The 20,108-nt window shown below is 66.3% G+C and overlaps 4 protein-coding genes and 1 non-coding gene across 5 annotated transcripts; 4 read left to right on the top strand and 1 right to left on the bottom strand.

The window, feature by feature from the left end:
- Window positions 1–416: 416 nt before the first annotated feature.
- Window positions 417–6,603, top strand: OSBP (oxysterol binding protein). Its single transcript, XM_065636620.1, has 14 exons — window positions 417–735; window positions 1,509–1,717; window positions 2,747–2,994; window positions 3,084–3,282; window positions 3,536–3,638; window positions 3,721–3,775; window positions 3,880–4,011; window positions 4,086–4,331; window positions 4,415–4,535; window positions 4,619–4,722; window positions 4,837–4,932; window positions 5,018–5,199; window positions 5,362–5,582; window positions 5,662–6,603. The coding sequence occupies exons 1-14, from the start codon at window positions 425–427 to the stop codon at window positions 5,802–5,804; spliced, it is 2,370 nt and encodes a 789-aa protein (XP_065492692.1). The 5' UTR covers window positions 417–424; the 3' UTR covers window positions 5,805–6,603.
- Window positions 6,604–7,453: 850 nt separating this feature from the next.
- TRNAV-UAC (transfer RNA valine (anticodon UAC)) lies at window positions 7,454–7,526 on the top strand. Its single transcript has one exon. It is a non-coding gene; the product is annotated as a tRNA-Val (tRNA).
- A 508-nt stretch (window positions 7,527–8,034) lies between these two features.
- On the bottom strand, window positions 8,035–11,091 carry LOC135989158 (calcium-binding protein 2-like). Its single transcript, XM_065635786.1, has 6 exons — window positions 10,840–11,091; window positions 9,987–10,017; window positions 9,203–9,346; window positions 9,005–9,114; window positions 8,169–8,316; window positions 8,035–8,063 (listed from the first exon to the last, which is right to left on the bottom strand). Exons 1-6 carry the CDS (start codon window positions 11,089–11,091, stop codon window positions 8,035–8,037), a joined length of 714 nt encoding a protein of 237 aa, XP_065491858.1.
- Window positions 11,092–12,368: 1,277 nt separating this feature from the next.
- Window positions 12,369–13,721, top strand: GPR152 (G protein-coupled receptor 152). The gene is made up of 2 exons (XM_065635783.1): window positions 12,369–13,362; window positions 13,603–13,721. Exons 1-2 carry the CDS (start codon window positions 12,369–12,371, stop codon window positions 13,719–13,721), a joined length of 1,113 nt encoding a protein of 370 aa, XP_065491855.1.
- A 1,712-nt stretch (window positions 13,722–15,433) lies between these two features.
- CORO1B (coronin 1B) lies at window positions 15,434–19,614 on the top strand. The gene is made up of 10 exons (XM_065635782.1): window positions 15,434–15,917; window positions 16,009–16,131; window positions 16,208–16,337; window positions 16,418–16,599; window positions 16,791–16,910; window positions 16,998–17,102; window positions 17,179–17,324; window positions 17,406–17,463; window positions 17,973–18,263; window positions 18,900–19,614. The coding sequence occupies exons 1-10, from the start codon at window positions 15,717–15,719 to the stop codon at window positions 19,023–19,025; spliced, it is 1,482 nt and encodes a 493-aa protein (XP_065491854.1). The 5' UTR covers window positions 15,434–15,716; the 3' UTR covers window positions 19,026–19,614.
- The last annotated feature ends 494 nt before the right edge of the window (window positions 19,615–20,108 follow it).

Genomic DNA, 20,108 nt, shown 5'->3' with positions numbered 1-20,108 from the left:
ACGGGGACGGGTCAGAGGTCACCGCCCCCCCCCAGGTGACGCATCGCTGTCTCAGCCAATGGCGGCGCGAGGTCCCGCCCCCGCGGCCAATGGGGCGTGGGATGAGTCACCGCTCCGTCGCGCGGCCCCGCCCCGCCGCACGGCGTCCTGGCGTCACTGACGCGCGGCGCCGCGCTCCTCAGCTCATTGGCGTGCCGCGGAGACAGACAGGGGAAGAGACCAATGAGAAGGCGGGGGCGGTGCGCAGCCGCGCCGCCTTCAGCGCAGGCGTGACAGCATCCAATAGAAACTCAAGCACCGCCCCGCGCCGGCGGAGCCGCCAATCCTCCCGTCGGGGCGGGGCGAGCGGCGGCCGCCTCCGCCAATGGGGCGCGGCCGGAGGGGCGGGGCGAGTGACGCCGGCGGGGCGGTGGCGGCGGCGGTGATGGCGGAGCTGCGTGCGGCGGCCGCGGGCCCCGGCCCGGCGGTGGCGGCGGCGGCCACGGCGCTGCCCGGGCCCATGGCGCTGCCCGCGGCCCCGGGGGCGGCCCCCGCTCTGCCTTCCCCGGCGGCGGGCGGCGGGACGGGCCCGGGGGCGGTGGCAGCGGCGGGGGGCGGCGGCGGCGGCGGTTCCGGGGCGGGCGGTACCGGGTCCGGTTCGGCGCGCGAGGGCTGGCTCTTCAAATGGACCAACTACATCAAGGGCTACCAGCGCCGCTGGTTCGTGCTCAGCAACGGCCTCCTCAGCTACTACCGGTACGGTACCGGGGGGACCCGCCCCCCACACCGGGAACCCGGCCCCGCCGCCCCCTCGGGGCTCCCCCGCGGCCTTGGGCCCGGCCGGTGTCTCCCCCGGGGCGGCCTCGGTGTCCCCCGGTGCCAGCTGGGCGGGCAGGGCCGGTCCCCTCTGTGCCCGGGCGGAGCGGGCGGCCGGTCCCGGGGCTGTTCCCCGCATCCCCTGCCCACCGGGACACCGGGGGTGGGAACCGGGCTGGGGGGGCAGCAGCGTTACCAGCCCCCCCGCGTCGTGTCACCGCTCGGTCCCCGAGGGGACACCTGAGCCCGGTCCCTCTGGGCTCCTCCGTTATTTATGAGGGAACCGGAACCCTAAAGCAGCTGCCGGCTCCGGTTACAGACCCGCGGGGCGGGGGAGACACCGGGCCGGGCTGGGGGGGGTCCCGGGCAGCTCTTTCCCCTCCGTCCCGGCAGCCCCGGTGACGTGGAAGGGTGTGCTGGGCTGGCACGGCCCCGCACCGCTCCGGACTTCACCCTCTTGCCAGGGGATGGGACGGAGGACGGGAGGCAGCGGGGGGAGCGCAGGGGCTGGGGGTCATGCCCCCTCCCCGTGTTCTCCCCGCAAAGCAGCGCTGGAACCTTGGCCGCATTCCGGCCATGAAACCCCACGCCTTGGCACACCCGCCACTGCTCTATTAATAGCCCCAGTGCGGGGTGGGGAGTGCCAGGGCCCCCCCACGGATTCGGTTCCTCCCTTTCCTCCCTCCCCCTCACCGTCCCCCCGTTGTGCCCAGCTCCAAGGCGGAGATGCGGCACACCTGCCGCGGCACCATCAACTTGGCCACGGCCAACATCACGGTGGAGGATTCCTGCAACTTCATCATCTCCAACGGGGGGGCCCAGACCTACCACCTGAAGGCCAGCTCGGAGGTGGAGCGGCAGCGCTGGGTCACCGCCCTGGAGCTGGCCAAGGCCAAAGCCGTCAAGATGCTGGAGGAGTCAGGTACGGCTACCGCCCTGGGGCGTCCCCTGGTCCCCCAAAGCCAGGTAGTGTGTCAGACCCTGCGCCAGAATCACAGAGTCATTTTGGTGGAAAAGCCCCTCGAGATTGAGTCCAAGCATTAACCCAGCCCTGGCACTGCCCTATGTCCCTGAGAACCTCATCTCCGTCTGTCCAACCCCTTCAGGGATGGTGACTCCACCACTGCCCTGGGCAGCCTGTTCCAATGCCCCACAGCCCTTTGGGGAAGAAATTGTTCTCCAGATCCAACCTCAACCTCCCCTGGCGCAACTTGAGGCTGTTTCCTCTCATCACTTGTTCCTGGGGAGCAGAGCCCGACCCCCCCTGGCTCCAATCTCCTTTCAGATAGTTGTAGAGAGAGACATTCCTGTGGGTCCCTCTCCTTGAACACAGGGGCTGTTTTGTTCCTCCAGACATGTCCCCATGTCCCCTTTCTGTTCCTGAGCCTCCTCCAAACCTGTTTTTCCCCATTGTCCCCTCGGCACGGTTTGGCGGGGTGTCCTGCCCGCTGGTGTGGAGCCGCCTTCCCCACTGCCCAATTCTGGCTCGAGCAGCCGCCAGCAGCCCTGGCACGTGTTTCCTCGCTGGCGCAAGCGCTCCTGTGCCAGGACATCGACCATCTGCTCTGAGCTGCCGCTCCCTGCTCTGGCATCACCGTTCAGGACGCTGTGACAGTGACTGGGAGCGCCCTATGTGCAGGGGGGAATTTGGGGACTTCTTCCCAGTGTGCAGCTTCTCCTTCTTCCCCCTTTGTCGGGAAGGGAAGATCGTAGAATTACAAAAGTGTTTTGGTTGGAAAAGCCCCTCGAGATCATTGAGTCCAACCGTTCCCCCAGCCCTGGCACTGCCCCACGTCCCTGAGAACCTCATCTCCATCTGTCCAACCCCTCCAGGGATGGTGACTCCACCACTGCCTGGGCAGCCTGTTCCAATGCCCGACAGCCCTTTCCAGGAAGAAATTATTCCCAATATACCCCATGCAGCCACACTAACGTCCTTTCCCACTGGTAGATGACTCCGGCGATGAGTCGGTGTCGCAGACGGACAAGACGGAGCTGCAGAGCACGTTACGCACCCTGTCCAGCAAAGTGGAGGATCTGAGCACCTGCAACGACCTGATCGCCAAGCACGGCACGGCCCTGCAGCGCTCGCTCAGTGAGCTGGAGACCCTGCGCCTCCCGGCCGAGAGCACCGAGAAGATCAAACAGGTCAACGAACGAGCCACCCTCTTCCGCATCACCTCCAACGCCATGATCAACGTGAGTTCCGCACCCTACAGGGGCCCTGGGGGATGGGTTTGACCCCCAAAATGTGGACCAGACGCTGACGTGGCTCCATTTCCCCGCAGGCTTGTCGGGATTTTTTGCTGCTGGCCCAGACGCACAGCAAAAAGTGGCAAAAATCGCTCCAGCACGAACGGGATCAGCGGATCTGGCTGGAGGAGACGCTGGAGCAACTGGCCAAGCAGCACAACCACCTGGAGAGGGCTTTCCGTGGCGCCACCGTCCTGCCCGCCGCCGCACCTGGCACCGCCGGCTCTGCCAAAGGTACCGGCTGCTCCTCGTCCTGCTCCTGAGCGTGGCTCAGCTGCTGTCACATCGCTGTCCCCAAGCAACGGGGCTGTCTGGTCCCTCCCGTGCAGCTTATGGCACCGACAGCCGCAAAACCTCATTTACTTTGCTCTCACTCCTCCTTAAGCATCCTCTGTCCCTTCTCAGTGTCCCCTCGCCTGGCAGGAGGTGACAAGGGACCCTCTGAGGGGAATTTTGAGCTCACCTGACCCTGTCCCCCTCTCCCCAGATCCGTGCTGCCCCGCAAAAGGAGACCTGAGCGACGAGGACGATGACAATGAGTTCTTCGACGCCCCAGAGATCATCCCCATGCCAGAGAGCATGGGCCACAAGTAAGTGGTGGTTTGTGGGGCTCCCCCCCCAGTACTGATTCTGCCCCCCTGGGACTGATTCTGCCCCCCTCCTCCCCCCCAGACGCACCGGCAGCAACATCAGCGGCACCAGCAGCGATATCAGCCTGGACGAGCAGGTGGGACGGGGGGTTCTGTGAGCAGAGCTGGTTGCAGAGGAACCGGGTGTGCCCCAGTTCCCATGGCAGGGGCCACAACAGCCTTTGTTCCGCCCCCTCCCCAGTACAAGCACCAGGTAGAAGACACCAAGAAGGAGAAGAGAACCCGCATCCCCTACAAACCCAATTACAGCCTCAACCTCTGGAGCATCATGAAAAACTGCATCGGGAAGGAGTTGTCCAAAATCCCGATGCCAGTGAGTGGGGCGGGAGCTTTCGGGGGGGCACGGGGCACCCAGGAAACCCCCGTTAACCCCTTTGTCCCCTCCAGGTGAACTTCAACGAGCCCCTGTCCATGCTGCAGCGTCTGACGGAGGACCTGGAGTACCACGAGCTGCTGGACCGAGCGGCCAAATGCGAGAACTCGCTGGAGCAGTTGTGTTACGTGGCGGCTTTCACCGTTTCCTCCTATTCCACCACAGTTTTCCGCACCAGCAAACCCTTCAACCCCCTCCTGGGGGAAACGTTTGAGCTGGATCGGTTGGAGGAGAACGGTTATCGCTCCCTCTGCGAGCAGGTACCCCCAAACCTGCTTCTCCCAGCCCCCCGCAGTACGATCGGGGTGGCCAGTGCTGATTTTTGTCCCCTTGTCCCACCCAGGTGAGCCACCACCCTCCAGCTGCCGCCCATCACGCCGACTCCAAAAATGGTTGGACGCTTCGTCAGGAAATTAAAATCACCAGCAAATTTCGGGGCAAATATCTCTCCGTCATGCCTCTGGGTGAGCAGGGAGACTCTCAGGGAGGGGAAGCATCAGGGTTTGGAGACCAAGGGGACTGTCCCCAACGCAACATCCCTCCTCAGGTACCATCCACTGCGTCTTCCACTCTTCGGGCAACCACTACACGTGGAAAAAAGTCACCACCACCGTGCACAACATCATCGTGGGGAAGCTCTGGATAGACCAGGTGGGGTAAAAACCTGGCGATGGGGCTTCCCGGGGACCCCTTTGTGCCTGTTCTGTGCCTCAGTTTCCCCCCCGTGCCTCAGTTTCCCCTCTCTGAGCATCTCCTCTTCCACAGTCGGGGGAAATCGAGATTGTCAACCACAAGACGGGTGACAAGTGCAACCTCAAGTTTGTCCCTTACAGCTACTTCTCGCGGGACGTGGCAAGGAAGGTAGGGACGGGGGGGTGACGTGGGATGCGCCGGGGTGCTGCTGGCTCCTGGGTGTCCCCATTCAGGCTGTCCCCTGTCCCCACAGGTCACCGGGGAGGTGACAGACCCCACGGGGAAGGTACATTTTGTCCTCCTGGGCACGTGGGACGAGAAGATGGAGTGTTACAAGGTACCGATGGGCGCTGGGGACAACGCACCGGAGGGACGGCAGAGACCCCACGACGCTGAGGACACACGGGTGCTGCTGTGGAAGAGAAACCCCCTCCCGTGAGTGCTGGGGACACAACACAAAGTGTCCCCAAAGCCGCGGCGGGGGGCTGGTTTTGATGGTTTGGGTGTAAATCCTGTTGCTGGATAGGCTGAGATTTGTCGTTTGGGGGTGAGATTTGTCACCGAGGCTGAGTTTTGTCACGTCCCCCTGCCCCGTAGGAAGTACGCGGAGAACATGTACTATTTTTCGGAGCTGGCGCTGACGCTGAATGCCCCCGAGAGCGGGACGGCCCCCACCGACAGCCGCCGCCGCCCCGACCAGCGTCTGATGGAGAACGGCCGCTGGGACGAGGCCAACACCGAAAAACAGCGGCTGGAGGAGAAACAGCGGCTCTCCCGCAAAAAACGCGAGGCCGAAGCCGCCCGTGCCACCGAGGATGGTAAAAAAAGGGGTTTTTTCCCCCCCCTCCAGCTGCCTGCGTACCCCCCTGGTGCTCACCCCACTTTGTGCCCCCCCAGGGACCCCCTACGACCCCTACAAGCCGCTGTGGTTCGAGCGCAGGAAGGACCCGGTGACACAGGAGCTGGCGCACGTCTACAAGGGGGGGTACTGGGAGAGCAAAGACAAGCAGGACTGGAGCTTGTGTCCGGACATTTTTTGAGCTGGGGGGGGGGACACACAAAAAAGCCAGGCGGATGCTATGGGGGGAGCTCATCGCGGTGCCCCTCTTTGTCCGTCTGTCCGTGGCCGCGAGCGCCTGCCGGGGTTGCCTTAGCCCATCCAAACTGACCTTGATGCCGTGGTGGAACAGCCCCCCCGCCCCCCGGCCTGATTTTTAAGGGGGGGCCCCTCCCCAGCAGCCCCCCAGGGTGGGGGGCACAGCCCCCCCGGGTGGGCAGGGGCCGGCTCTGCCCCGGCGGCGGGTGCAGCGGGGTGAGCCCGAGGCTGGCCTTGGTCTCTGCCCCCCCCCCCCCTTTTCTTTTCATGTCCCCTTTGCCCCCCCCAGGCTTTGGGGTGCTGGGGAGGGGGGGGTCAGACTCCACCCCACAGCCTGTTCTATAGGTGTATATTATATATATGTAGAGAGCAACCAGGGTCCCCTTTTCCTGCAGCACTCTGGGGAGGGGGTACCCGGCCCCCCCACACACACTTTGGGGATGTGTCCCCCCCCCCCAGGTGCCTTCCCCAGAGGTTGTGTAGGGCAGGGGGAGGTCCTGGGTTTTGGGGGGGGGGGCGGGGGTCTCTCCCATCCATCTCCGGGGAGCAGCGGGCCCCTGCACCCCAAACACTACAGGGGCTGGGGGAGGGAAGGCTGGGGGGGATGTCTCTGCACCCCCAAACTTGAAAAGTGGGGGGGATATGATGCCTTTTTTCTTTTTTTTCTTTTTTTTTCTTTTTTTTTTTTTTTTTTTTTTTTCCCCTCACCCCTTCAGGAAAACAACTAAATTAAAATCTGTGAATGCCCCAGCCTGGCTGTGCCTGTTCTGTTGGGGGGGTGGGTGCTGGTCGGGGGGCTCCCCCTTTTTCCCAGGACACTGGGGGGAGCTGAGGGCCCACCCTGCACCCCCCCAAAAAAGGGGGGGGCAGTGCCCAAACATGGACTTGAACTGTGGACCCTCAGATTAAAAGTTTGATGCTCTGCCAGCAGAGCTACCCAGGCAGCTCTGGGGAGTATCTGGGTGGGGGGCACACACTCCTCAACCCTCATCCTCCTCTTTCTTCCTTCTCCTGGATGTGCTGCCATCACGGGCCCCCCCAAAATGTGTCCCCCTAATGCCACTGTGGGGGGCTCAGTGTCCTTTGTCCCCCAGGTGCACCGCCCCCCCCCCCCCCCCCCCAATCCTGAAAGTCCCCAGGTGCCCCCTGCCCTGGGGACACAGCTCCTTGTCCCCATTACCCTGGGGTGGGCACCCTGTGGGGATGCCCCCAAGAACCCCCTGTCCCCCCCTCCCAAGTGCCCCCCTGCCCTGGGGGTTCCCTGGCGCTGTTTCCACCCCTCTAAAAAAGGGAACAGTGGGGGTCAAACCCACGGAGGGGGACACTTGTCCACAGGGTGACCCCACAGCCCCTGGGGTGTTTGTCCCCCAGACCCTGCCCAGAGGGGTCTGTCCTGGGGGTCCCTGTGTGTGTCCCCCCTGAGCAAAGGCAGCAGCTGGTGGGTCTCAAACACCCAACCTTTGCCCCCCTCCATTGAGAACCCAACACATTTTCCATTGGGACTCCCCAACGGTGGGGATTTTGGGGGGTGTCCCTAGTGTCCCCACAGGTCCCCTGCCGGATTGGGGGGGGGCCGGGGCAGCCCCCCTGGGCGGCTCCATGGTGTAGGGGTGATCACATCTGCTTTACACGCAGAAGGTCCTGGGTTCGAGCCCCAGTGGAGCCAAAACTTCCTGCTCAAACGTGACTTTTTTGGGGAGTCCAGGGACCCCATTTTGCGAGGGGATGTCCCCAGTTGGGACCTCCCCTGTGACCCCCGTGTGCTCACCCCTGGGCAGAGGTGACTCGGGGTGTCAGGGGCTGGGGATGGTGCCACCCCACGTTCCACCCCGTGTCCCCCTCCAACAACCAACAGACACCTCCAGCTCTGATCAAGGGGGTTTATTGGCTCCCCCAGCGCGCCCCCCGGCCCTACCGCCACCCCCGGGGGCTGTTGGGGTGGGCGGGTCTCGTGTCTGCCCAGCTCCCAGACATGGGCGCAGCTCTGGTTGTTCACTCTGAACCCTAATGGTGGCAGCGAGGTTGGGCTGGTCGTGTGAGCAGGGAGCGCCTGACAAAGATGGGGTGTGTGGGGGGGTCCCTCCTCCTGACAAAGATGAGGTGGCGGGGGGTGGGTCCCCTTCTCCTGACAAGGGCGGGGTGGGGAGGTCCCCTCCTCCTGCCCCGAAGCTTCGTTACCGGGATGACAGCATCATAACAAACTCTGCGGGAGGAGGGATGGGGGTGTGAGGGGACCCGGTGCTGAGCCCCCCTCGCAGCCCCTGTGGGAGGGCAGGGGGGGCTGCAGGGAACCGGGAGGGCCCCTCACCGTCGAAGTCCACGCGCCCGTCCCCGTTGAGGTCCACGTCCTGCAGGATCTCGTCCACCTCCTGCGCCTTGAGCTGCTCCCCCAGCAGCGCCGTGACGGCCGCCCGCATCTCGGCCCCGCTGATCTCCCCGTCCCCGTTCATGTCGAACTGCGGCGCCCGCAGGTGGGGGGTCACCCTCCCCACCCGCCACAGCGACCCTGTGGTCTTCTTGTGGCCACCAGCCCCTCCACAACCATGGTCACCCCATGGTGACTGTTCCCCGTGGTCAGTGTCACCCTCTGGTCTTCCCGTGGTCATCATCCTCTCCCTGCCTGTGGTCACCCCCATGGTCATTGTTCCCCTGTGGTCATGGTCACCCCCTGATCTTCTTGTGGTCACCATCTCTATGCCTGTGGTCAGCCCCATGGGCTTCCCATGGTCACTGTCCCCTCCATGCCCATGGTCACCACCATGGTCACCATTTCCCTGTGGTCACTGTCACTCCACGGTCTTCCCATGGTCACCGCCATAGTCATTGTTCTCCCATGGTCTTCCCATGGTCACTATCTCCTCCATGCCCATGGTCACCACCCCTCCATGAACATGGCCACCCCATGGTCTTCCTGTGGTTATTGTCCCCTCCATGTTTGTGACCACCCCCTTGGTCACCATTCCCCTGCGGTCGTGGTCACCCCATGGTCTTCCTGTGGTCACTGTCCCCTCCATACCTGTGGTCACCCCCATGGTCATTGTCCCCACCATGGTGTCTCCAGGGCTGCTGTCCCCTCCGCCCCCGTGGGCCCCCTCGTGCCCACGGTCCCTCCCGTGGCCGTGGTCCCCGCGGCGGTGGCCGTACCTCCCGGAAGGCGATCTTGAGCTCCCTCACGCCCACCATGTGAGCCGTCTCCTCCCGCAGCTTCGGCCCCATCATCTGCACAAAGTCCTCGAAGTCCACGCGGCCACCCACTGCGCACAGGACAGGGACACCCTCAGCACCCCACGCCCCGTCCCCCGTCCCCCCGGTCCCCTCCCTGTCCCCACGGCGGCCGCTCACTCCTCATCTTGATGTGCTGGGAGATCTCGATGAGCTCCATCTCGGTGGGCATGTAGCCCAGGGTGCGCATGCAAGCGCCCAGGTCCTTGTAGCTGATGTACCCGTCCTGGTCCGTGTCAAACTCCTTGAAGGCGTCCAGCAGTTCTGGGGACAGGCGGGGACACGCGGGGACACGGACACCGTCAGGTGTGGGGGTCACTCTGGCACTGCATCAGCCCAGGGCAGGCTCCTCCCTGGATGTCCCACCGTGAGAGGGGTCCCCATGGTACTGTGCCCCATGGCATGTGTCCTCATAGCATTGCACCCCATGGCAGATCCCTCCATGGCACATGTCCCCATGGCACCATGTCCCATGGCAGATCCCTCCATGACAATATGTCCCCATGGCACTGTCCCCATGGCACGTTCCTTCATGGCACGTGTCCCCATGGCACTGCACCCCATGACACTGCACCCTATGGTAAATCTGTCCAAAAACACGTGTCCCCATGTTACTGTCCTCATGTCACATCCCTCCATGACAATATATCCCCATGGCACTGTCCCCACCTCACTTCCCTCCCTGGCATGTGTCCCCATGGCACTGCACCCCATGACACTGCACCCCATGGTAGATCTGTCCAACAACACGTGTCCCCATGGCACTGTCCCCATGTCACATCCCTCCATGACAATATGTCCCCATGGCACTGTCCCCATGTCAGCTCCCTCCATGAGAACGTGTCCCCCCGTGCCCCCAGCCCACCCCAGCCGCCCGTGTCCCGCTGTCCCCTCCTCTGCTCACCGTCCAGCTCCTCTGGTGACAAGTCCCGCTCCTGGGACAGACATGCATGGGGTGGGGACAGAATCAGACCCAGCTCAACCCCAACCCCCCCCCCACAACCCGCAGTGTCACCTTCGTTAAGCGGGGGCCAAAATTAACTCCGGCGGGAGGGATTAGAGGGATTGGAGGCAAAGCCCTGCCCTGCCCCCTGCCGCACCCCTGTCCCCCGGGTCCCCTCTGTCACCACCCCCCAGGGCTGCCCAGGACCCCCTGGATTGCCCGGCACCCATGGGTGCTGCCCAGGGTGCTCCATGGGGGGGCAGCGTGTGTCCCCCTGCGGAGGACAGCCAGCATGTCCCCATGGGTGTCCCCTCCATCCCCAGGGCCCTGGGGGGTCCCCAACACCATCCCAAATGCCCAGTGTCCCCTCCACCCCCAGCATCCCAGAGTGTCCCCAGCTTTGTCCCCATGTCCCCTCCATCTGTAGAGTTCTGGACTGTCCCTGTCCCCATCCACAGTGCCGCCATGTCCCCTCCATTCTGAGACTCCCCGACCACCCCCAACTTTGTCTCCATGTCCCCTCCATCCCCAGGATCCCAGAGTGTCCCTGTCCCCATCCCCAGTGCCCCCGTGCCCCCTCCATCCCCAGGGTCCCAGAGCACCCCCGACTTAGTCCCCATGTCCCCTCCATCCCCAGGGTCCCAGAGCACCCCTGACTTTGTCCCCATGTCCCCTCCATCCGCTGGATCCTGGACTGTCCCCATCCCCATCCCCAGTACCCCCATGTCCCCTCCATTCCCAGACTCCCCGGCCACCCCCAACTTTGTCCCCATGTCCCCCCCAGTCCCCAGTGTCCCCACCCAGCCGTCCCCACCTTGCCGAAGACGGTGTTGAGGAAGGGCGAGTAGGTCTTGGCGGCAGCGGCGTGGGGGTCCCCGTGTCCCTTCTTGCCACTCTTCTGGCCACCATGCCGGGACTCGGAACCGGGGCTCTTGCTGCCAGCCGGGGGGGCGCTGCTGGTTTCGGGGGGTTTGGGGGTTTTCTCACCCACCTCCCCCCCACCTTTCCCTTTGCTGGGGGTCTCCGTGTCCTTGGGGGTCCCCTTGTCCCCGCGGGAGCGTGGCATGGGTGGGCAGGGAGCGGGACCCCGCGGCGGCCGAGCCCGAAGGAGGTGACAGGGAAATCCTCTTACCCCCCCGCGGGCTCCCGGGCAAAGCCAATTAGTGCTGATTAGTGGCAGGAAATGGCCACCGGCCACCAGCCGCTGTCACCCTTCATGGCCACTGTCACCTTCCATGGCCTCGTGCCCGGGTAGAGCCACCGGCCACTGCCCCCCCGGCCACCGGATGGGTCCCCAGGGGGTGTCCCGGGGCCACCCTCTGTGTCCTTGCACTGGCACTGGCCCACGTCCCCAGTGCTGGCACCTCATGGCCACCAGCGTGTCCCCAGCACAAAACCATGTCCCCAACACTGGCTCCATGGCCACCACCAGTGTCCCCAGCACCGACCCATGTCCCCAACACTGGCTCCATGGCCACCACCAGTGTCCCCAGCACCAACCCATGTCCCCAACACTGGCTCCATGGCCACCGCCAGTGTCCCCAGCACCAACCCATGTCCCCAACACTGGCTCCATGGCCACCGCCAGTGTCCCCAGCACCAACCCATGTCCCCAACACTGGCTCCATGGCCACCACCAGTGTCCCCAGCACCAACCCATGTCCCCAACACTGGCTCCATGGCCACCACCAGTGTCCCCAGCACCAACCCATGTCCCCAACACTGACTCCATGGCCACCGCCAGCATGTCCCCAGCACCGACCCATGTCCCCAGCGCTCTCACCCCGTGGCCACCACCCGTGTCCCCAGCCCAGACCCCGATCCCCAGCCTGGGGACCTGTTCCCCCAGGAGGGACGTGACAACCGCGGGTGCCGTGGCGGGCGCAGGGCCCCCCCGTGTCCCTGCGATACCATCGCTGGGCACAGCAGCTGCGGGCGGGTGACAGCAGGAAGCCAGCGCGTGGCAGGAGATGACATCGCGGGGACACTCTGGCCCCTGCACACACCCGCTGTCCCAGCACCGAGCGCTCCCCACCATTAAAGTAGGTCCTACTTCATTTACTCCCCGGGGCAGGGGCTGGTGGGGTGTCCCTGCGGGCACGATGGGCACAGTGGGGACAGGGTGGCACAGCCGGTGGGGGACAGGGGTGCCATGGCGGAGGGAACCCCAAAATGCGGGCAGGGCAGGAGAAAGCCAGGTCAGGAGGATCAGGGGGGTCTGGGGGGGGTCACAGCATGGATGGGGTGACATGGAAGGGGGTGGCACGGGAGGAGGTGACACCAGCGGGGGCGACACTTTCCCGCAGCCCTGAGCCGCCCGTGCTGCCCACAGGAGCCGGGGTGATGGAGCTGCCGAATGTCACCGTGTCCCCCCCGCCGTCCCTGCCACCCGCTGGCCCCCTGCCGTGGGACGGGCAGCTGCTGGTGGCCTGCGCGGCGCTGGGGCTGCCGGCCAACGCCTTCACGCTCTGGCTGACGGGCTGGCGGCTGCGCTGCCGGGGCTTGGCCACCTTCATCTTCAGCCTGGCCGCCTCCGACCTCCTCTTCCTCGCCAACTCGCTCCTGCAGATCTGGTCGGTGGCGCAGGGTGACCGGTGGACACTGGGGACGCCCCTGTGCCGCCTCCACCAGTTTCTTTACGGTTTGGGCTACTACAGCGGACTCTTCTTGCTGGCGGCCATCAGCCTGGACCGGTGCTTACTGGTGGCCGCCCCGCTCTGGTACCGGTGCCGGCGGCCAGCGTGGTTACCGGTGACGCTGTGCGTGGGCGCGTGGGTGACGGCGGGGGGCTGCAGCGTGCCGGACGCGGCCATGTCGTCGGCCGAGGAGCTGCTGCCCGGCTGGGCCGTTTGCCGCAGCGAGAGGGGGAGCTGGGAGAAGCCCATGCGGTGGCTGGAGGTGACGGTGGAGGGACTGGTGCCGTTTGGCGTGGTGGTGGCGTGTCACGGGGTCGCCTTGGTGGTGGCACGGTGGCGGCCTGGCCGCCCGCTGGCTCGTTTCCAGCGGATCGTGGCGGCCACGCTGAGCGCCTACGTGCTGCTGCATCTGCCCTTCCAGGTCACCCAGCTGCTGCAGCTGGTGGCCCCCGGTCCCCACGGTCACCTGCTGTACCTGCTGGGACTGGCCTTCAACCTCAGCAGCTGCGTCAACCCCTGGCTCTACCTGCTGCTGGGAACCCGCGCCGGCCACCGCCTGGCCCGCCTGCCGCGGGCTGTCCTCGCCTGCCTGTCACCTGCCGCTGTCACCCCTGACACATCCACTGCCATCAGCCATGGGACACTCACCACCATCAGCTCTGTGCCACCCGCTGCCATCACCCCTGTGCCACTCGCCACCCTGAGCCCTGGGCCATCCACCACTGTCACCCATGTGCCACCTGCTGCCATCACCTCTGGGCCACCCACCACCGTCACCCCTGTGCCACCCACCACTGTCACCCATGTGCTACCTGCTGCCATCACCTCTGGGCCACCCACCACTGTCACCCCTGTGCTACCCACCACTGTCACCCCTGTGCCAGCCACCACTGTCACCTGTGTGCCACCTGCTGCCATCACCTCTGGGTCACCCACCACTGTCACCCCTGTGCCCCCCGCTGCCATCACCTCTGGGCCACCCGTCACTGTCACCCCTGTGCCACCCACCACCCTCACCCACCCACCGGCACCCGTGGGGTCCCCATCAACATCTCCATGAGCTGTCCCCCCTGTCCCCATCTGGCACGGCTGTGGGGTGCCACGGGCCCATGTCTCCGCTGTGCCCCCGGCTGGGGACATCCCCACCGTGGCTGCACGCGTGGGCTGAGCCCCTTGTCCACCCATGCAGATGGGGCCTCGGTGGGGCACAGCCACCTGTGGGGACATGGGGGACATGTGCCCGGACACCACATGGGGGGCTGGCCCTGCCCCATGGGGTGATTCTGTCTGTGGGAACTGTGTCCCACAGGGTGACACTATCCCACGGGGTGGCCGCGTTCTACAGGGTGACCCTGCCCACGGGGACCATGTCCCACAGGGTGACCCTGCCCACGGGGTGGCCCTGACCCACGGGGTGACCGTGTCCCATGGGGTGACTGTCCACAGCAACCGTGTCCCACGGGGTGACTCTGCCCCACGGGGTGACATTATCCCACGGGTGACACTTTCCCATGGGGTGACCGTATCCCACGGGGTGACCCTGCCCCACGGGGTGACATTATCCCACGGATGACACTTTCCCACGGGGTGACCCTGCCCCACGGGTGACCCTTTCCCACGGGGTGACCCTGCCCCACGGGTGACACTTTCCCACGGGGTGACATTATCCCACGGGTGACCCTTTCCCACGGGGTGACCCTGCCCTACGGGGTGACACTTTCCCACGGGGTGACCCCTTCCCATGGGTGACCCTGCCCCGCGGGGTGACATCACCCCACGGTGGCACCATCCCCGTGGCTCCCCCCTGCCCGCCCGGTGCCGGTGCCGGTGCGCACGCGCGGGGCGGGGCGGGGCTCCGCTCACTTCCTGCCCCCGCCCCGTCCCGCCGCACCGGCCCCGCGCGCCGCCGCCCGCTCCCGCCGGCCCCGGCCCCCGCCCCGCCCGCCGGTGAGTGCGGGGACGGGCCCCCCTGCCCCGCCGCGGGGATGGGGCAGCCCCGGGGCCCGGCCTGGGGGCACCGACCCGGCCCCATCCGCAGCATGGTCCCCGGCCCCCGCGGTGCCCCCCATCCGCCTCCCCAGGGGGTCATCCCGTCCCTGTCCCCACCCCTGTCCCCTTACCCAGTGAGGCCATCCCTGGCTCTGTCCTTTCTGTCCCCACCCCTGTCCCTTTACCCACTGGGGCCGTCCCTGTCCCGTCCTTGCACCCACCCCTGTCCCGTCCTTGCACCCACCCCTGTCCCGTCCTTGCACCCACCCCTGTCCCCCTCGTCCCCTGACCCGATGGGGCTGTTCCTGTTCCTCTTTTCTGTCCCCATCCCTGTCCCCTTACCCCTTGGGACCATCCCTGTCCCCATCCCTGCCCCTTACCCAGCAGGGCCGTCCTCGTCCTCATCTCTGTCCCCTTACCCAGCGGGACCATCCCTGTCCCTATCCCTGTCCCCATCCCTGTCCCCATCCCTGCCCCTTACCCAGCGGGACCATCCCTGTCCCCATCCCTGTCCCCTTACCCAGCGGGACCATCCCTGTCCCCATCCCTGTCCCCATCCCTGCCCCTTACCCAGCGGGACCATCCCTGTCCCCATCCCTGTCCCCATCCCTGCCCCTTACCCAGCGGGACCATCTCGGTCCCCATCCCTGTCCCCTTACCCAGCGGGACCATCCCTGTCCCCATCCCTGTCCCCATCCCTGTCTTTGTCCCCTGACCCAACAGGGCTGTCCCTGTCCTCCTTTCTAATCCCCATCTCTCAACCCAGGGAGACACCCTTGTCCTTGTCCCCATCCCAGGAGGGATGTTTCCTGTCCCCCCCACCCTGGGGCGGGGCAGGGCGGGGTTTGTTTGCCCGGCGGGCACAGGGCACCCCGACTTCCCGCTCCGGGGAGGGGCCGAGCCGCCCTTTACCCAGGGCAGGGGACAGGGACAACCCCCCCTGACATCCCATGACCCATAGCGGGGGACACCCCCACTCCTTAGGGCTGGCCGCCCAAGTGCCACCACCCCTGTCCCTGGCTGGGCCCCCCCCGCACTGACCCCAGCAGGGGGGTGTCCCCCAGCCATGTCGTTTCGGAAGGTGGTGCGGCAGAGCAAGTTCCGTCACGTTTTCGGGCAGCCGGTGAAGACGGATCAGTGCTACGATGACATCCGCGTGTCCCGTGTCACCTGGGACAGCACCTTCTGCGCCGTCAACCCCTCCTTCGTCGCCATCATCGTGGAGGCCAGCGGCGGCGGCGCCTTCCTCGTCCTCCCCCTGCACAAGGTGACACCGGGGTGGGTGCCGGCGTGGGGACAGAGGGTGTCCTTTCTGGTGGGTGACCCCCCCCGCCTCAACTTTGTCCCTTTGTCCCCAGACCGGGCGCATCGACAAGTCGTACCCCACGGTGTGCGGGCACACGGGTCCCGTCCTCGACATCGACTGGTGTCCCCACAACGACTATGTCATCGCCAGCGGCTCGGAGGACTGCACCGTCATGGTGAGGGGATGGCAGGGGTCTGGGGGGGGTGGCAGGTGTCCCTCTGCTGTCCCTACTGTCCCCTGTGTCCTGGCAGGTGTGGCAGATCCCCGAGAACGGGCTGAGCCAGCCGCTGACGGAGCCGGTGGTGGTGCTGGAGGGACACTCGAAGCGCGTTGGCATTGTCACCTGGCACCCCACCGCCCGCAACGTCCTGCTCAGCGCAGGTACGGGGGGGGGCGCGGGGCCGGGGGGTGTTCTGTAGGGAGTATACGGCCGAGGTGACCCTTCCCGTGTTGTCACCCAGGCTGTGACAACGTGGTGCTGATCTGGAACGTGGGGACGGCGGAGGAGCTGTACCGGCTGGAGGGGCTGCACCCCGACCTCATCTACAGCGTCAGCTGGAGCCGCGACGGCTCCCGCTTCTGCACCGCCTGCAAGGACAAGAGCGTCCGCGTCATCGACCCCCGCCGTGGCACCGTGGTGGCCGTGAGTCCCCGGGGAACCTGTCACCGTGCCCGTGTCCCCAAGGCGCCATCCTGCCCTGGCCCTCAGGGGGAGAACCGCCCCCAGCCCTGCTATTGTCCCCGGTGCTCCCCGCTGTCCCTTGGGTGCCCTTGTCCCCTGCCCCTCCCTGGGGTGCCAGGATGGTGTCACTGACCCCTGTGTCCCCTCCCCAGGAGAAGGAACGGGCGCACGAGGGTGCACGGCCCATGCGCGCCATCTTCTTGGCCGACGGCAAGATCTTCACCACCGGCTTCAGCCGCATGAGCGAGCGGCAGCTGGCGTTGTGGGACACGGTGAGGAGCGCCCCGCGGGCTCCGTGGGACAATGTCGGGGGGTGCCGTGGGGACATTGTCCCTTGGCACTGACACCCTGCCCCGCAGGAGAACCTGGAGGAGCCCATGGGGCTGCAGGAGCTGGACTCCAGCAATGGGGCTCTGCTGCCCTTCTACGACCCCGACACCAACGTCGTCTATGTTTGCGGCAAGGTACGGCCTCACAGCGCCCCCCACATCACCTGCGACCCCCCCAGCCCGTGGACCCCCCCTAATGCCGTGTCCCCAGGGTGACTCGAGCATCCGGTACTTTGAGATCACGGAGGAGCCCCCCTACATCCACTTTCTCAACACCTTCACCAGCAAGGAGCCTCAGCGGGGCATGGGCTGGATGCCCAAGCGCGGGCTGGACGTCAGCAAGTGCGAGATCGCCAGGTGGGCATGGGGACACGGGGTGGGGACACAAACATTTCCTTCCGACCCCCCCCATGACCCTCTCTGTGCCCCCCCCGACAGGTTCTACAAGCTGCACGAGCGCAAGTGTGAGCCCATCATCATGACGGTGCCAAGGAAGGTCAGTGGGGACTTTGGGGTGTGGGGTGGGGGGGACTGGGACAACCCCCCCCTCCTTGGGACATGGCAGCAGAGTGGGGGTCCCTGGGCAGGGGGAGGTGGTTGGTGGGGGGGGTCCCCAATAAGGCCGGGGGGGTCCCCATGGGGGTTGAGGAGGGTCCCTGTGTAGGATGTAGGGGTCTCTGGGTGGGGGGGTCCCCAAGTGCAATCATAGGGGTCCCTGGGTGGGACATGGGGGCTGGGTGGGGGTCTCTGGGTGCTGGGTCGCTAATCAGGCTAGGTAGGGGGTGGTCCCCAAGTGCCCTGATAAGGGTCCCTGGGCAGGACAGGGGGCTATGTGGGGGTCCCTGGATGGGACATGGGGCCTGGGTGGGGGTCCCTTGGCGAGACATGGGGGCTGGGTGGGGGTTCCTGGATGGCACATGGTGCCTGGGTAGGGGCCCCTGTGAGGATCCCCAGGAGGGTCCCACCAGCCCCTCTGACTTTTTTTTTTTGGGGGGACGGGCGCAGTCGGACCTTTTCCAGGACGACCTGTACCCCGACACGGCGGGCCCCGAGGCAGCGATGGAGGCGGAGGAGTGGGTGGCGGGGCGGACGGCGGGGCCGGTGCTGGTGTCCCTGCGCCAGGCCTATGTCCCCAGCAAGCAGAGGGACCTCAAGGTGAACCGCCGCTCCCTGCTGCACGACAGCGGCCCCCCCGCCGCCGGCCCCACCGCACCGCCCGCCGCGCCCCCCGCCGCGCCCGCACCCACCCGCCTCAGCGCCCCCCCGGCCCTGGGCACCGGCCCCTCTGCGCCCACGGTATGTGTGGGGTGGGGTCTCGGGGGGTGGGGTCTCTGGGTGGGGTCTTTAGATGGGTGGGGTCTGTGGGTGGGTGGGGTGTACAGGGTGGGGCAGTGGGTGGGCACCTTGGAGTGGGCGGGGCCAAGCTGGGGGAGGTGGGTGGGGCAATTGCTAAGGGGTGTGGCCGAGGCAGGGTGGTGGGCGGGGTCTCTGGGGGGGGGGCAGGCTGGAACGCTGGGCGTGGTCAGTGTGGGCGGGGCCAGAACAGTGGGCGGGGCTGTTCACATAGGTGGGGCCAGCCTGGGGTGATGTGTGGAGCCAGGAGCGGTGGGTGGGGGTGTGGCGGTGGGTGTGGCAGTGGGTGGGGGTGTGGCGGTGGGTGTGGCAATGGGTGGGGGTGTGGCAGTGGGTGTGGCAGTGGGTGTGGCAGTGGGTGGGGGTGTGGCGGTGGGTGTGGCAATGGGTGGGGGTGTGGCAGTGGGTGTGGCAGTGGGTGGGGGTGTGGCGGTGGGTGTGGCAGTGGGTGGGGGTGTGGCAGTGGGTGTGGCAGTGGGTGGGGGTGTGGCGGTGGGTGTGGCAGTGGGTGTGGTGGAGGCAGTGGGTGTGGCGGTGGGCGGGGGTGTGGCGGTGGGCGTGTCTGACGGGGGTGCGCAGGGGGGCGGGCGGCTGGCTGAGGTGCTGCAGGAGGTGGCGGCTCTGCGGGCGCTGGTGGCGGAGCAGGGACAGCGCATCACCCGCCTGGAGGAGCAGCTCAGCCGCCTCGAGAATGGCCACGTCTAGGGACCCCCCTCGAGGACCACTGACCCCGCCCAGGGACCACTGATTCCCCCAGGGACCACTGACCCCCCTGGGGACCCCCATCCCCAGGGACACCCCCACCTGCCAGGGACCACGCCTGCACCCCAGGGTCCCCTGAGCCTTTCCCCCAACCTCCCTGGGGTCTGTCCCCCCTCAAGCTGGGGTCTGTCCCCCCCACCCCACTGCCGGGTCCTTCTCCCGTCGGAGGGCTGGCCACCCCTCTGGCAGCTCCCCCCCCTCACCCCCATTGCCTTACTGGGTGCTGCCCCCCCAAAATCATGGACCATTATCTCCCCCCTCCAAATCATGGACCATTCTCCCCCCAGCTCTCCCCACCATGTTCTCAGGCTGGGGGCTGCTACTGGGATCAAACACCACCCCCTGCACCCCGTCCCTGCCCCGGGTGGGGTGGGGTCTTCCCCCCCTTCCTGTGGGACTGGGCATGACCTGCTCCCTCCCCCTCCAAACTGTGGAATATTGTCCCCCCTATATTTTGGGGGCTTCTTCCCCCTCCCTGTCTCCCCTCCCACCTTACAGTGCAGGGTCAAAAACTATATTTTCACTCCAAATAAAGGACTTTATAAGAAAAGTGCTGGGTGAGGCCAGGGGCTGGGGCAGAGATGCCGGGGCGGGGGCGGTCTCTGGGGGGGGCTTGCTATGGGTCTGGGGGGGCTCGTTGTGGGGCCAGGGAGCGCTGAGGGCTGCAGGGGGGGGACAGGAAGGCGCAGTGGTCACGGGTACCAGCTCACCCGCCTCGCGCAGGAAATGGGGGGACGCAGCACTAACAGATTGTCTCCAAGGGGATGCCCCCCCCAAACAGCTGGGGGGGCTCCAGTGACCCCAGGGCTGTAATGGGGAGCAGGGGACAGCAGGGGGGGGGGTCACAGCGGGTCCCCAAACCTGGGAGTCCCCCTGGGTTTTCTGCATGCATTTCGGGTAGGCGGGGGGGGGTGCAGCACCTCGCCTCCCCCCGCACCGATACATCCGCTGTGCGGGGGCAGGAAGTGCCGCAGGGTTCCCCCCCCCAGCACCCGCCGCAACAGCACCCGCTTCGGCAGCACCCGC

This window comes from Caloenas nicobarica, chromosome 5 (assembly GCF_036013445.1).
Source record: "Caloenas nicobarica isolate bCalNic1 chromosome 5, bCalNic1.hap1, whole genome shotgun sequence".
Lineage (NCBI taxonomy): Eukaryota > Metazoa > Chordata > Aves > Columbiformes > Columbidae > Caloenas > Caloenas nicobarica.
This window is presented reverse-complemented; position numbering and strand designations above follow the sequence as displayed.

Coding starts and splice junctions, on each gene's coding strand:
- OSBP (XM_065636620.1), top strand. CDS start 425: ATGGCGGAGCTGCGTGCGGCGGCCGCGGGCCCCGGCCCGGCGGTGGCG. Junction 736..1,508: donor GGCCTCCTCAGCTACTACCG/GTACGGTACCGG, acceptor CGTTGTGCCCAG/CTCCAAGGCGGAGATGCGGC. Junction 1,718..2,746: donor CAAGATGCTGGAGGAGTCAG/GTACGGCTACCG, acceptor TCCCACTGGTAG/ATGACTCCGGCGATGAGTCG.
- LOC135989158 (XM_065635786.1), bottom strand. CDS start 11,091: ATGCCACGCTCCCGCGGGGACAAGGGGACCCCCAAGGACACGGAGACC. Junction 9,115..9,202: donor CCAGCACATCAAGATGAGGA/GTGAGCGGCCGC, acceptor TCCTGTGCGCAG/TGGGTGGCCGCGTGGACTTC. Junction 8,064..8,168: donor CGGGCGCGTGGACTTCGACG/GTGAGGGGCCCT, acceptor CTCCTCCCGCAG/AGTTTGTTATGATGCTGTCA.
- GPR152 (XM_065635783.1), top strand. CDS start 12,369: ATGGAGCTGCCGAATGTCACCGTGTCCCCCCCGCCGTCCCTGCCACCC. Junction 13,363..13,602: donor CCCTGTGCCACTCGCCACCC/TGAGCCCTGGGC, acceptor CACCCACCACTG/TCACCCCTGTGCCCCCCGCT.
- CORO1B (XM_065635782.1), top strand. CDS start 15,717: ATGTCGTTTCGGAAGGTGGTGCGGCAGAGCAAGTTCCGTCACGTTTTC. Junction 15,918..16,008: donor TCGTCCTCCCCCTGCACAAG/GTGACACCGGGG, acceptor CTTTGTCCCCAG/ACCGGGCGCATCGACAAGTC. Junction 17,103..17,178: donor TCGTCTATGTTTGCGGCAAG/GTACGGCCTCAC, acceptor CCGTGTCCCCAG/GGTGACTCGAGCATCCGGTA.